The sequence below is a fragment of the Radiomyces spectabilis genome (genome assembly GCF_025331425.1).
Source record: "Radiomyces spectabilis strain NRRL 2753 chromosome Unknown BYT42scaffold_4, whole genome shotgun sequence".
NCBI classification, from domain to species: Eukaryota; Fungi; Mucoromycota; class Mucoromycetes; order Mucorales; family Radiomycetaceae; genus Radiomyces; species Radiomyces spectabilis.
The window spans coordinates 134048-147971 of NW_026251929.1; the positions used below are offsets into that span (position 1 = coordinate 134048).

General features: G+C 44.2%; 4 protein-coding genes across 4 annotated transcripts; 1 reads left to right on the plus strand and 3 right to left on the minus strand.

Moving 5' to 3' along the window:
* Positions 1 to 575: 575 nt before the first annotated feature.
* BYT42DRAFT_544171 (Argonaute siRNA chaperone complex subunit Arb1-domain-containing protein) lies at positions 576 to 2020 on the minus strand (the record flags this gene model as incomplete). The annotated part of the gene is made up of 3 exons (XM_051565741.1): positions 576 to 1557; positions 1633 to 1923; positions 1980 to 2020. 3 exons carry the CDS (start codon positions 2018 to 2020, stop codon positions 576 to 578), a joined length of 1314 nt encoding a protein of 437 aa, XP_051424931.1.
* Positions 2021 to 2155: 135 nt separating this feature from the next.
* Positions 2156 to 3474, plus strand: BYT42DRAFT_561868 (ribosomal protein S5 domain 2-type protein). The gene is made up of 7 exons (XM_051567407.1): positions 2156 to 2196; positions 2260 to 2287; positions 2380 to 2519; positions 2597 to 2703; positions 2773 to 3005; positions 3065 to 3150; positions 3230 to 3474. Exons 1-7 carry the CDS (start codon positions 2194 to 2196, stop codon positions 3365 to 3367), a joined length of 735 nt encoding a protein of 244 aa, XP_051424932.1. The 5' UTR covers positions 2156 to 2193; the 3' UTR covers positions 3368 to 3474.
* Positions 3475 to 4264: 790 nt separating this feature from the next.
* On the minus strand, positions 4265 to 6352 carry BYT42DRAFT_254250 (uncharacterized protein). The gene has a single exon (XM_051562720.1). The coding sequence runs from the start codon at positions 5908 to 5910 to the stop codon at positions 4402 to 4404; it is 1509 nt and encodes a 502-aa protein (XP_051424933.1). The 5' UTR covers positions 5911 to 6352; the 3' UTR covers positions 4265 to 4401.
* Positions 6353 to 8281: 1929 nt separating this feature from the next.
* Positions 8282 to 13676, minus strand: BYT42DRAFT_493380 (ATP-NAD kinase-like domain-containing protein; the record flags this gene model as incomplete). Its single annotated transcript, XM_051564208.1, has 9 exons — positions 8282 to 9530; positions 9615 to 9758; positions 10317 to 10354; positions 11644 to 11953; positions 12032 to 12533; positions 12607 to 12797; positions 13045 to 13141; positions 13205 to 13421; positions 13620 to 13676. 9 exons carry the CDS (start codon positions 13674 to 13676, stop codon positions 8282 to 8284), a joined length of 2805 nt encoding a protein of 934 aa, XP_051424934.1.
* Between the last annotated feature and the right edge of the window lie 248 nt (positions 13677 to 13924).

Sequence of the window (13924 nt, forward strand, 5' to 3'; positions counted from 1 at the left end):
AGACAACTTCTATTAGTTCTGGATCGAGTGGATCGGACGGATTTGATTGGAAGGATCATTTTGTTCTTTTCTTGTTCTACTTGTGTTTCGGGAGATCAGCAGGGAGCCATGAAATGAGATGCGAGAAGATCAGCGGATTTCTTTGTGTAATACAGTATCCCACGTGGGGATAGCTTGTTCTCCTTTTATGGACTAAGATCGGTCAATATATCATGGACTCATTGTTGTCTGCATTTTTGTGTATCCATGAAAATAGAATGCCTCATTGAATAAGCTGCACCTCATTGAACTAAAAAAACCGAGCTCAAACATGCATTTTATACTTATCCTCTCTACTCTCCTGGGCCTGATCCAGCTAGTAATCAATACTATCTCTCAAGTCAAAACACAAGCCCAAACATCTTGTCAATGCAACCATAGTCAAATGGTTTGCTTTTTCCGTGTGATCCAGTGCTAAAATTCAATGCAAACAGTTTTATTATGTATTTATCAAGGAAGGCGATAATTTGTATATCATATCCTAAATGCCATGGTAGCCATCGTTACGCGTATGGATGATTAAGGTCGAAATTAAACTATTCATCCTCGTCTTCAAACTCATCCACCATATAAAAGGTGGGCATCAGGGTCATGGGGTTATCCAAATACCATACGTCGTTGTTCAATTTCCGTAAATCGACGGTGAGAACCATGCCTATTAATAATTCTTTCACAATACTGGTTTCAAGGCAAATAGGATATCGGATGGTTTCGTCTTCGTATTCTGCAAGCGTGACCGAAACAAGTTCATCGCTAGCCGACTCGGGATCGAAAGAACCAATGTCGGCGATTTTCACAAATCTCGTGTAGCGTTCATCCACCACCAGGGTTTTATCGACCTTGTCCACGCGAGGTTTGACGATTTGTCGTGCTTCAGCCAAAGTCATGCCTGCTGTATCGGCTAAACAATCATCGATCAGGGAGAGCACCTTGGCACTGGCCGATTCCATCCACGAAGCCTGAACTGAAAAAGCCGACTGCAATTGACCACCAAATAACAACGAGCATGCTTTGTTGAAGTTGCCGGGTAACACATTGGTAGCGCGCTTACACATGGGTAATTCAATCTTGGCCTTGGCCGCAATCTCACGAGCATGAGCAATATCGTCTGCGTATTCGGGGCACACGTTGCGAATTTGTAAGTAACGTAAAAATGCATCCACAATTGCCGGTGCGTCATGGAATTCTTGCAGCGTGATAAACATGGGCTTTCTCACAAAGAAATTTCCCAAATAAACCTGCGCTACTTTGCTGAAACTGATTTCCACATCGTCATCGTCCTCCTCGAGATCAGGCACAACGTCCGTCACCGTTTTGGCCATTTCAAAGTCTTGCTCGGCTTCAGGATCATCAGGCGCATCGGCACCGGTCGTACGACCCATGAATGCCTTTTGTCCCGTCTCCACTCCGCCAAAACGTAGATAACTGTCAAAGATGGCTTTCTTGGATTCCGAAAATCGATGATTTTTCTTGTATTTCCAGATCGCATACTCGAGACGTCGACTCGCAGGACGTTCACTGTCAAAAAAATGAAGGAAAACAGATAATCATTAGTCAAAATGAATAAACCGATACCAATCATTATTAACTTACGGATCAAATGGGTTTTCAATAGGATCTTCATTGTATTTTTCTGCATAGTCGTCGTTGATATCGGCTCCGGCTTCAGGCAGGTCGGCTGTCTTGGATTTCTTCTTCTTCTTCTTCTTCTTTTTCTTGTCCTTTTCCTTTTCCTTTTCATCCTTCTCTTTCTTCATCACACTCACGGGAGTCGATAACCCAGTGGGCATCTTATCCTGCTGCTGGTGTTTAAACAATTCCTCGTCGTCGGAAGCAAGCGCTGTTTCTTCGTGGGCCTCACGCGCAGCCGCTAGAACATTTTGACTACATTGACCATATCAATAAACTAGTTAATGAAGTGCTCATACAATAATACATACATGATCTGCTGCTGTTCCGTCAATTGCTCATCGTCACTCATGGGCTTTGAAATGGCTGAGAGAACAGGCACGGGAAAGTGTCAAAATGGGTAATGGAAAACAAAGCCACTTTGACATGCACGGATTCGTAGTCCGTCTGCCATAAGATATTCAGACAATGAAAATTGACGATTCTTCTTCACTGGGCCCAAAACAGCACATCCACTTTTGAATCATGGTAAACTATTTTCTCACTTTCTGCTTTCACTACCTTCACCAACAAACTCATTGTCTTGTTTAGTCCCGCTTAGAATTGCTGACGCCTGAGGGTACGATTATTTTCTTCATACACCCACCTTTACACTGAACGACTCAACTCAACAGATCGTTGACTGTTATTATTATTATTATCTTTTTGCAGGTCTTCGCATTGACGGTCGTCGAGCCAATGAATTGAGGAAGATCACTGCCAAAACTTCGGTGTTCAGCCAAGCTGACGGATCTGCTTACATCGAACAAGGCAACACAAAATGTCTTGCTGCCGTCTATGGTCCTCGAGAAGTAGGTGGCGCGTACAGACCGGTGAATTGATCCAGTGATAGATCACTTACGCAAAAAATCTTTTTGATGCACTTTAGGCGCGCCATCGTATGCAAATGCTTGCTGATCGTGCTCTCATCAACGTCGAATTCAACGTTGCTCCTTTTAGTACAAGCGAACGAAAAAAGCGAACAAAAAATGACAAGTGGGTGGTGGTTGGACTTTTTTCTTTCACTATTGGATTGATGTTAACGTTTGATGCTTTTCACTGTAGACGTTCCCTTGAAGTCGCCACATTTATCCGACAAACATTTGAACCCGTGATTCAGACCAGCCAATTCCCGCGATCGCAAATTGACATTTATCTCCAAATCTTTCAACACGACGGTGGTATTCTTCAAGCGTGTATCAATGCAGCCACCATGGCGCTCGTGGATGCCGGTATTCCCATGATCGACTATGTATGTGCATGTTCAGCTGGATGCATCGACAAAATCCCGGTCTTGGGTAAGTTTCTTGGATATTTGCATTTGATGGACTGGGATTGACATGTTCTATTGCGGCAGATCTCAATAACCTTGAAGAATCGTCTGATACACCTGAAATGACGGTAGCGATACTGCCAAGAACTGGCAAAGTCAATTTGGTCGAGGTAATGCGGCGCGAAAAACAAGCTACGCGGTGATGGAATGCGTATTTTATGATGACTTTTTATTCACTGGGAAAATTAGATGGAATCGCGATTGCATATTGACAAACTGGCGAGTGTCACAGAACTGGCTACGCAGGGATGTATGCAGATTCATGAGATCCTTGACAGCGTGATTCGCGACAACACACAGCATTTGATGAATAGATTGACCGCATAATAACAAAGAAAAATAAATACGATTGACAAACTCGCATAAGATTCCTCCACGCTTATTCGTATGCAACCGTTGTTCAATACAAGCGGTCCCCATCGTAAAGATCTAGGCCTTGATATAAAGTCCGAAAGCAGTAGAACTACCCTTTTTCATCTGATCACCTCTTTCTAAATTCTATATATGACGCCGAACGATTCATCAAAAACCAGAGATGGTGTATTTGACAAAAGACCAACAAAAAAGACTGATAGCCTGGATCAAAAGATATCATGCTGCGAGACAACCCATTGGTGGGTGGTCGAAAACAATAAAGATGAAGTATGACTAGCTCAAATTGGCAACTTCTGTTCCATAAAGACCATCATCCAGAGGAGCATCACCAGAGCCCGTACAGAAAGGGAGAGAGAATACGAAATAGTCCAAAGTTGTCCGCACTATAGCAAATTTGATCATCGGCTTTATGGCGCGCACTCATGATAATGCCAGAAAGTAACAACTTTCCAAGTTCATTATTTTGACAAAGCCAGTAAGTAAGATTGTACGTTCGCGACTAAAAGCTTTAAACACGTGAAAAGAAATGGTATGCGCTGGCGGTACAGTCAATCCACAGACATGATGTGCCAAAGTGATACACCAGACAGAATCCTTCCCAGCCATGTAACAATCTACTCATAAACAAAACCCGTAATAAAATAAAAAGGTTTCTAGACAGCTACTAAAGATGATATGTTGAATAGCTTATAAACGAATGTGTCAGATAAACGTAATTGAACTTGATTTGGCCGCCTTGTTCTTCATTCACAGCACGGCATATTGAAACCGAGTTTCACATCCTTGGCGCCTCAGCACGAGCAGTTCATTGCTGGAGAAATGCAGTTTGTCAATATCCGCATCAAGAGGGTGAATGCAGACTTTTAATAGATGTTACATTTTAATCAATAACAGAGACAGTTCTAGCGTGTATGTTTACAGGGTATAAGTATGGCTATTAAAAATCGTACATAAAAAACAAAAAAGGGAAAAAAGAGGTGGCAAGATTATTCAAAGGCGGGCCAGACAGGAGCATGAGGATTTAGTCGACTTTTGGCGTTCATTGTATGTCGTTTTCTATCGTTGGACGACTCTTTTGATTGATGTTGAGGTAATTTGACGGTGAATCGCGAGATTTGCCCATTGATTTCGGTCAAGAAGGTTAATACTTCGCCATCCGTACTGTAACCGTCTTCGTTGGTATTGGGACTCGACACACGGCTGACTGGCATGCTGCGAGTAGGAAACCTCGGCGGCATACTTCTTCTGTGTTGTTTGTTGTGGCCCCGTTTTGGATTTGATGACGGCACAACGATTGTGTCTTTGAACTCCTCTCTGACCTTGACCGTTGGTGCCGGTGCCGGTGCCGGTGGATGCTGTAAGTGCTCAATTTGTATCCGATGGATATCTTCCATTTGTCGCAGATGCTTATTCTCTTCCTCCAAAGAAGCAATACGTTCTAGCAGTGGCTGGAGATCGGGGACCTGAGAATCCTCTGTGGTAGTTGTCTTTCCTTTGGGTGAGACTCGATTGACTTCATCTGCCCATCGATGAAGGCTACCATCAGAAATGGACACGGTTTCATTGAGTGGATCGGTGTCTCGATCCTCGTTTCCGGATACTTTAGATTGTTTTGCTGCTGTGCACTCGGATTCTAAATCTCGGATACGTTCATTCAGGCGATCAATTTGCGCCTCCAGTTCATGGTTTCGTGCTAGCAATAAGTCGTAGTCATGATCGACGCGTATCACGGGATCGTGCACGCCGACGGTTTCCGTTATTGATTTTCCCGGTTCTTGATATTGATGGTCCAGGGTAGCATTTCGTTTTTGCACCAACGCACACTGCCGTTCCAACTCCACATTACGCGCTTTGATCATGTTCATCTCATACAACTCCCGTTCCAGACCGATTTGCTTGCGTCGATAGCCACTGTTTTCCTGCTTTAATTCGTTCACTTGAGCTTGCAAAGCCGCTAATTGGGCCCGATCCTCATCCATACGCGGTGGTTTTGCGTGAGGTTGCAGTTTTGCCAGCATGTTGGAGCTGTACTCCATCATTTCCTTTTTCTGATCTTCCCAGAACCGCCGCGTATCTAACTGGGTCTGAGTTGCTTTCCACAACAGTTGGGCCAAATTCGATTGCAATTGTCCATCGATAATATCATCAATACGTCGCAGTAATTGGTTCTGAAACCCTTCAAAGCTTTCTAATGCACTGGTTGGTTTGGCCACCGATTGTTTTCGTCCTGTAGACACCATACTTGCTTCACTCAGTTTTCGCAAGGCCATAAAACGGGGACTTACGGCACTGCTGCCGTTAGTTTTCTCCGGCTCATCTTCAGCAGATATAGGATTGGGCGGTCGAGGAGGTGAGACAGTCATGGATTCAATAACATCTGTATTTGAAAGCGCACGAGAATGACGTTGCGATTTGTTCATATGGGAAGGCGGACGAAGAGCAAAGGCTGGATTGGGTGATGAGCTGGATGGGGATGTCGGAGTTCCATGCTTCATCTCATTACTATTTTCTTGATCTGAAGTTGGGACGCCGATCAATTGCCGTGCAACCGATGAAGGTGCCCCATGGTGCGTCCCGGTTGCTTTGGCCAGATCATCCCGAGCTACTTTTTGGTTTTTTTTTTCAAATTTCAGTAAATGCCCTAATTGATCATAATGGCAGCTACCAGCGCACTAAAGGTATGTTTGCTACCGTTCGTACGAGGAGATATGGATAAAGAAAGGGATGATAATATTTACCTGGTGACATGGGTGGGGTGGAGCCGGCCGGGAAGGGCAAGGGGCTCGTGTGGGCGACTGGAGATGAGGAAGTAAAATAATCAGGCGATGAATAATTGAAGATAGAAGGTGCTGATATGGACATGTTGACCGGATGAACTGTTGGCTTATGACCAGGAGGATGGTGTAATTTGTCATTGATATCCAGCTAATATAACCGGGAATCAATAAAAACACGGCTATTTTACATTTAAGGTAAAAACTCGACGTTACCTCATGTGCAAAATCTAGGAACAATTCCTCCACATCATCCGTATCATCCGATTCATCGTCCTCTCCAGAACCACACTTTTCTTTCTCTTCCGTCGTTCTCGTCTTGGGAGGAGGTAGCCGGATTCGCGGAATCTCGGTTTGTTGAATCAATGCAGATACAGGAAACCTATCGCGTGACCGACTAACGGTTTGATGCAATATTGATGCCTAGAAACATTTTTCATTGTTAGTCGAATGAAACAAAAAAGTGACGAGGCTCCAAATCACTGTGAACAAAAGAGTAGAAAAAAGTGATGAAATATGTACAGATACATAGGCATCACATATTCTAGGTTCACAATTGTAAAGTATCATCCTTCATTGAATGGGCAAAGGAACGAGACAAGAATATATCTGAACAGACAAGAGATTGAACGATACTTGCCTCGCAGATATCGCTTGTATCTAATGACCTAGGTTTCCCTGACGGATTCGTTGCATGCGTCGACAGGGTTAACGGATAACTGCATGAACGAGTGGACGGTGATGATGACCTTTTAAATGGTTTATTGTCCACTTCAACACCCGACATTGGAATGAAAGGCAAATAGCAGTGAGGTGGTTGTTTGGAAAGAGGCAAGCAAAGAAGAAGAAAACGAAAAAGAAATGGAGAAATAAAACAAGGCAGTACCGAAGATAATCGAAAATCGTCAAAAATAGGCAAGCTGTCATTGAACAGCTTGATGATTTTTATTGTACGTGTTTATTTTGTCCTACATCTTGGAAAATCGTTGCCAGTGAACGGCGACGGCGTCCGTTTCCTTTTCCGGTAATAGCAACGAGGCTAACATATCGGATAGAAACGTGGCTTTTTCAGGTACCACAGACCACACCCTAAAAAAAGAAAACAGCATCGCCACAATAGTGCTTCGCAGCTAAAAGATATAGCACTGAAGAAAAAGTTTTCTCTGTATATTCATGCTATAAAACACCACCATCATTCCAACTTTTTAATAAACAACCATCCAATTGCGTAATGTGTAAAATTATCATACTACAGCGGAGAAACTTAATATAATGGATAAAACAAAAATATGAAAGCGGCAAAAGCATGGAGCAACCGCTAGCAGTAACCCTTGCATACTTTTCATGGTAACATTGTTTCCTCTTTAAACTCAACAAACCTTCAAAAGTGCCGCATGGTCGACGAGCTGCCGACCATACAGAGCTAAAGACGAAAAGAAAGTGGCGTTCGTCCCTTTTTCCTCTACAAAAGTCGCGCTATTGCTTTTTCTGAACGTTGTTTTATGGCAATAGATAGCGTGACATGAAAAAATTGAAAAGGAAACTAAGCCGTCCTGGTGTGTTAGTTAATACACTAATTGGCACAGCTTGATGACTAGAAACAAGTTGAAAGTACGCTTCAGTACAGTTAGTAGAAAAGCTGTCAAGAAGCATTACAAACAGATGCTTGTGCAAATTCAGCTATCGAAAGGCACAAGGCTCCGAGACAGTGCTGACGTGGTCTGCAAAAATTGGACTGGAACATGCTTTGAAAAAACTCTCTTTTTTATTCCCCCTACAAAATATCATTGTCAAAAACAATTCAAGTAGTCGGTCAGTGCATCCTTGTCAAACAATCAAGAGTCACACATTCACCTAGCACAAAGCGGCAAAAAACGAAGAAAAAGCCGTGGTTAAAAAGTGAGGCCGTGTAGCTTGAACAAACTCCGTATCAAGGACTCGTTACGTTTCCCAACACTGCTCGCCAGTTTATTCATTATCTACTGTCATTAGTTACTGCCGTGGCTAACAAATTAGAGGGTTGAATCTCAAAACGACATGTGTCAATGGAACCGTATGGAAAGCGGCCAGTGGAAACTTTTTTTATACAAATTTAGGCTACAAATGTCTCAAAATTAGGTTGTCCTTGCGACGGTCCAATCGTTTTGATGCGTACAACATGGTTGGCCTTGATCGGATAGATCTCTCCGTCCAAACACAAATCGGCGCCATCTTTTACACGTAGCACCATTTCGGTTGCTTTGTAATACTCGACTTCGGCTTCTTCGTCGACGTGACGACCTCCTTGGAAAACTTTAATGGATATCTCTTTCAGTCGAGCTGCCGAGATTTGACGCATCATAATCACGTCCATATCATCGCTTGCATGGGAGGCAAAAGGCGTGATTTTGAATCCAGGTTCCAGCGAAGGTTGTTTGGAAGCCAAAAAGTATGTAAAAGGTTTGTCGCTCAGTTGGACCGTGCAAGGTGGTTGGAATGCGCCGTTGTGCCGACGCTGAGCATCGATCAGCACCAATTCTCCCGGGTAATGCTTCAAAAACAGGGCCAAATACAAGGCGACCAGGGAAAATCTTCGATTGCCCATCCACCTCTGAAGATACCGCGCCTTGGATACGATTTCGGCATGAAATCCCCAGCTCATCACTACGAGAATGCGAATCGGTGTACGTTGCGTATCGTAGGCAACATGCTGATACCATGGGTCTTGTTCAGATGCTGGGGAAACAGACCCGAATGAAACGTCCATTAATCGGAACGGCGACGTTCGCTGATGAATGATGTGAAGAGTTGCTTGTTCGGCCGCGGAGATACCCAAGCCAAGGGCAAAAGCGTTTCCGGAACCGGCGGGAACAACGCCCAGACGGAAGGAAGAGACAGGCAAGGTTCGTTTATCAAATGCATCCGACAAGCCATTGACGACGTCGTGAACGGTGCCATCACCTCCTATACAGATAACCATGTGAGGCACCTCTTGATGGTCTTGCGCAAGAATTTGGGCTCCCACCTTTTCGGCCAAGGATCGGGTCCGGTTGTTTCCGGAGGTTGGCACCACCTGGAAACGGGATTCCTGGAACCCAGCCGCGACCAGCATAGGACGTACCAGGTCATTCCATACCTGAGGTCCCTTTCGCGATCCCGAGACCGGATTGAGAAACACATACACGCGGGTCACGGCCAACGATTCCCCCTTTGGCATGCTGCGTTGTCTGAGCTGCTGAGCAAACTTGACTAGGGCTTCAGAACTTTGTTGGTCATTCGATAGAAAGAAAGTCAGTGTGACCTGCTCCCACTGTATCGCCGAAGAGGAAGGGACACCAAGCAAAGTATCTCTATGATGTTGACTATCGTCATTGGCCGCGATGGGCTTCATCGGCATACATAACTGGATATCAAGTTTGTGTTGCTGCGCCGCTCCATCCAGTGACGGTGAATCTGAATTCGTAGATATGCCATAGATGTATCGGATATCATAGACAGTCGATAAATTTCCATGCGAACAAGTTGATTTCAAGTGGGAATTATCTAACTCCAATGTGTGCGGCGTCCCATGCTTATCGTTAACGGTGATCCTTGGAGTAGAGTTCATCAGTTTGGAAAGAAAGGGACGAGAATTTGGAAAAATTAATAATCCTGCGACGGAACTCCAAAATGGCACCATAATTGACAGATTGTTCAACTTGCGCAAAGCGCCATTCTATCCCGCGATTTGGAGCTAAAAAATTGTGATTTATAATAAACTATGGGCGGAACTATAACAGCATGGAATGGCGGTGCGGGACGATTAAGATACTGCAAAAAATGGATGAGGTAACCGAAACCGAAATAAGAAAATGCGTATTATGTATAAGCTCAAAGCGCATCACTAATAAAGAATGTAAACATCAACCACAAGCTTCCATTTTCACATGGCCTCAAGGTGGCAAGCATATGAAATTGAAAAGGAGAGGCTCAAGAAAAGGTTCCGATGCACTTACTTGATCTCCGCCCGCTTCTACGTCATTGGTGGTTCCGGTTTTTGCAGCCAAGTTATTGGGCCACCGGAACAAGTCACACAATCATTGGCAACACGCCGAAAAACCGGCCAACCCGATTCAGGTTTTATTACCTCTTTGTTTCGCTTCCCCCACTCTCTTTGCACACACTCTATTTTTTCTCCCTCTGTTCTCTATACATCAACCACACATTCACCATGGTTATCACACACGCTCAAGTTGATGCTGTCAATCGCTTTTTGGCTTTAACTGCTGCTCGTGAAAGAAGCTGTCGTTTGGTCCAATATTTCTCCCGTTTCTTCGTTTTCTACTTGCTCCGCAACGGCGCCTCCAAAGACACGATTGCTCGTTGGAACTCGCTCAAAGGCCAGCTTGGCAACGCCCGTAAATTTTTCCGTCTGCTTAAACCCATTGAATTTGCTCAAGCCGGTGTCAAGAGCTTCTCCACACGCGACGAAATCTTGCGTTTGGGTGGTGTCGTTAAGCAGTTTGGTATGTTCCTCTACTTCTGCTCCGAAGCCATGAGTTTGGTAAGTTTGTTAAAAAAAAAAAGGGAAAAATAGGCCAATGATGCCCTTTCAAAGAGGAATTACCAAAGTGTTATGCAATGATTTACTGATGTGACCTTTGTCCTACATTGACATAGTCTACTTCCATCAATTTCTATCGTTTCGGTGATGTGAAGAAGTTGAACGAATTCGGATTAAAGTGCTGGTTTGTCGCTTTGGCCGCTTCCTTCTTGTCCGGCCTCTATAAATTCAAGCAGCTTGCTGTTCGTTCTCACCTCTTGGAGAAGAACCGCAAGGCTCTTCAAGGCGAAAAGGATGGCGATCGCGTTATTGAACTCAAGTCGGAGGAAAAGAACCTTACAAAGTAAGTCTATCACCTTTGTGTATTTTTCGTCGTGGTGCACAAGCAAGTCAGCACATACTTATACATACTGCTTTCTTATTTCTAGGGACAAATATGCTACCAAATATCAGCTTGTCCAAGATGCCTTGGATATCGTTATTCCCACCGCTGGTTTGGGCTGGCTCCCATTCGACGAAGGCGTTGTCGGTATTGCTGGTATGATTACCTCCCTTATGGGTATGCATACTCAATGGAAGAAGGCCAACCCCATGTAAACATGTGTAAATCTGCTCAACAACATTTTTCAACTTCTTGTGTGTGCCCTCGTTTTTGTTTCCAAATGTATATCGACTGTGGTAATCCAATAGACCTTATTTGCTTATTACTATGTTACAATGGTTCTACAAAAAGTATGGTGATGGGTGTTTATCGATGGAAGGAATATCAATGGGATGCCGTTGTATATATATATATAAAAGGGAAGGGAATGATGATGCAATGGTGAATGGAGAAGCTCTGCACCAGCAGAAGAGTGCCAGTAGCATCAGAGTGCGTGGAAATATGTGAGAGTTGGGGATTCCTTTTATCAAGTGGGTTTCTCGGTAGCAACGCGTGTACGCATGACATACGACTTGAGGCCTATGCATACGAGCAAACCTGTGGCCGCAAGCGCCGTGGATCCCCAAAACGACATACGGACAGAATCCATGTAAGCGTTGAGGATGAGCGATCGGATGGGTAGAGGCAGTTGCCACAGATAAGCTGAACTCTGACGCACCATGTCTGCCGATACGCCTGGTAACGCTAGTTTGTCTACATTCTGCTTCAATGTGTTGGAAAGAATACTGCCCGTCATCGTAATGCCGGTGATACCGCCCACTTGATCGCAAAAGGTCATGAAAGCTACCATAGATGGAACGCTACACAAAACCCACATGAAATTGCATAAGCATAAAAAAAGCGACATTCTCCACAGCGTGTTCATCCTGAAAACTTACTGTTCGATAGAAACCGAAGCTTGAGCTGTAATAATGCTGCTGTTGATCATGGCACCACTACCGATGCCTGTAACGATCATGAGACCGACAATAAGTCCAGTCGTGGAATCGGTGCGCAAGAGATTCAATAACCCGCAGGCGAGCGTCAAAACAACGAGAGAAAATCGAGTGGCCCACGTGTAACGTCCAGTTTTGACAATCACAAATCCTGTGAGGACGTTACAAATACAAGCAAACAACACGAGACACAGCAATAAGAGATTGGTGGTCATGCTGTCTTCTTTGCGAATGACGGATAAATACAGCGGCGTATAAGTCATGAGCGATTGGAAACAGCCTCCGTAAAGGAAAGCGGCCAAAAGGATCAGAATACTGCTGCGATTTGAAAATACGCCACGAGGAACCAGTGGATCGGATGCCCAAGCGTATTCCCAAACACCAAACAGAACCATAATCACCACGGAGATACAAATCAAACATAAAATGATCGGGGAATCCCACGCTGCAAAATAGATGAGACAGTCAAACCATCATAGTCATGTACGCCCTCCTAAATTGTTTTTTCTCCCACTTACCATACGTAGTTCCACCCCAACTAAGACCCAATACCATGCATACAACGCCAACGGACCACAGGACAATACCGACAAAATCAATCCTTGCTACATGCTGACGCCAGTGCGTGGACGTGGTGGGTCGTTCAATCGAGATAAAAACCAAGACTAAAGCAACAACGCAACTGAACCAAAAACCAATCAGCCACCGCCTCATTGATTACTATTTTTTCTCATCATCTTACAGTCCAAGCTAAAGGCACCAAATCAGTAAACAAAAAACAAATCAGCATGATTGTTCAAATATTGAATCGGTGAGTTAAAAAAAAAAAAAAAAAGATTCCCTTACCGCCATCCAAAACACGGAACGCCATCCTGCATGAGTGGTGGCGAGCCCACCTGAATAGAACATCACGATAAATCATCCATTGGTTGGTTTACTAATAATTCATTGATGACCATGACTTACCCAGGAGAGCACCCGCCACATAACCCAATCCCCAAGAAATGCCCAACAAGGCCTGATATAATCCGATATAACGTACAGGGATATAATCTAAAAATGGGCAAAACTCGGATTAACCTCAGAAAAAGAAAAAGCAAAACAATTGCGGTGTACCTGCTACGATGATTTTCATCAGGGTATCGAAAGCGCCGATGCCAAGGCCACAGAGTGCTCGCGCGACGATCAGCATGACCATGGCTTGCGCCGCTCCACACAAGATAGCGCCAACGAGATAACAGCATGTGGCGAATAAAAAGCAAGTCCGTCGACCAAACATATCGACCCATTTTCCGTAAAGCGGTTGGGATGTGGAGGCGGTCAAAAGAAAGGCCTTGAAATTTGTCAGATCAGTCACGCGCGCTCTCGATCAAAATCGATCCCGGGGATCTTACCGTGTTCACCCATCCATACAAGCTGAAACCGTCAAATTCTGTGTTGATAAATGGTATGATATGAATGAAAAAGAAAATAAGGGTCAATTGAACCGCCCTTGCTTCAACGCAATGGCATGTACGCTACCAGCAGCTACCAATGGTGTATTGCTTGCTACAATCATGTTGTCAAAAGCCGCCAAAAAAGAAACCATGCAAAGACTTTTGTATTGTATAGGACATACACCGATTTTAGAAAACGAAAGGAGAAAATTGCTAGAGAAAAAACCAGGGCGCTTACGATGAGAGAATCCACGCCAGCTTTTTCCGATCGATGGTGGCATGAGGGATCTGCTTTTCGACATCCCCTGAATCGGATTCACTGAAACGTTCTCTGTCCTCTATTGTACTTGCGGTTTCCTTTTCGTTCATGCTGGAAAAGTCGAGTTGGTTCATCACAGCT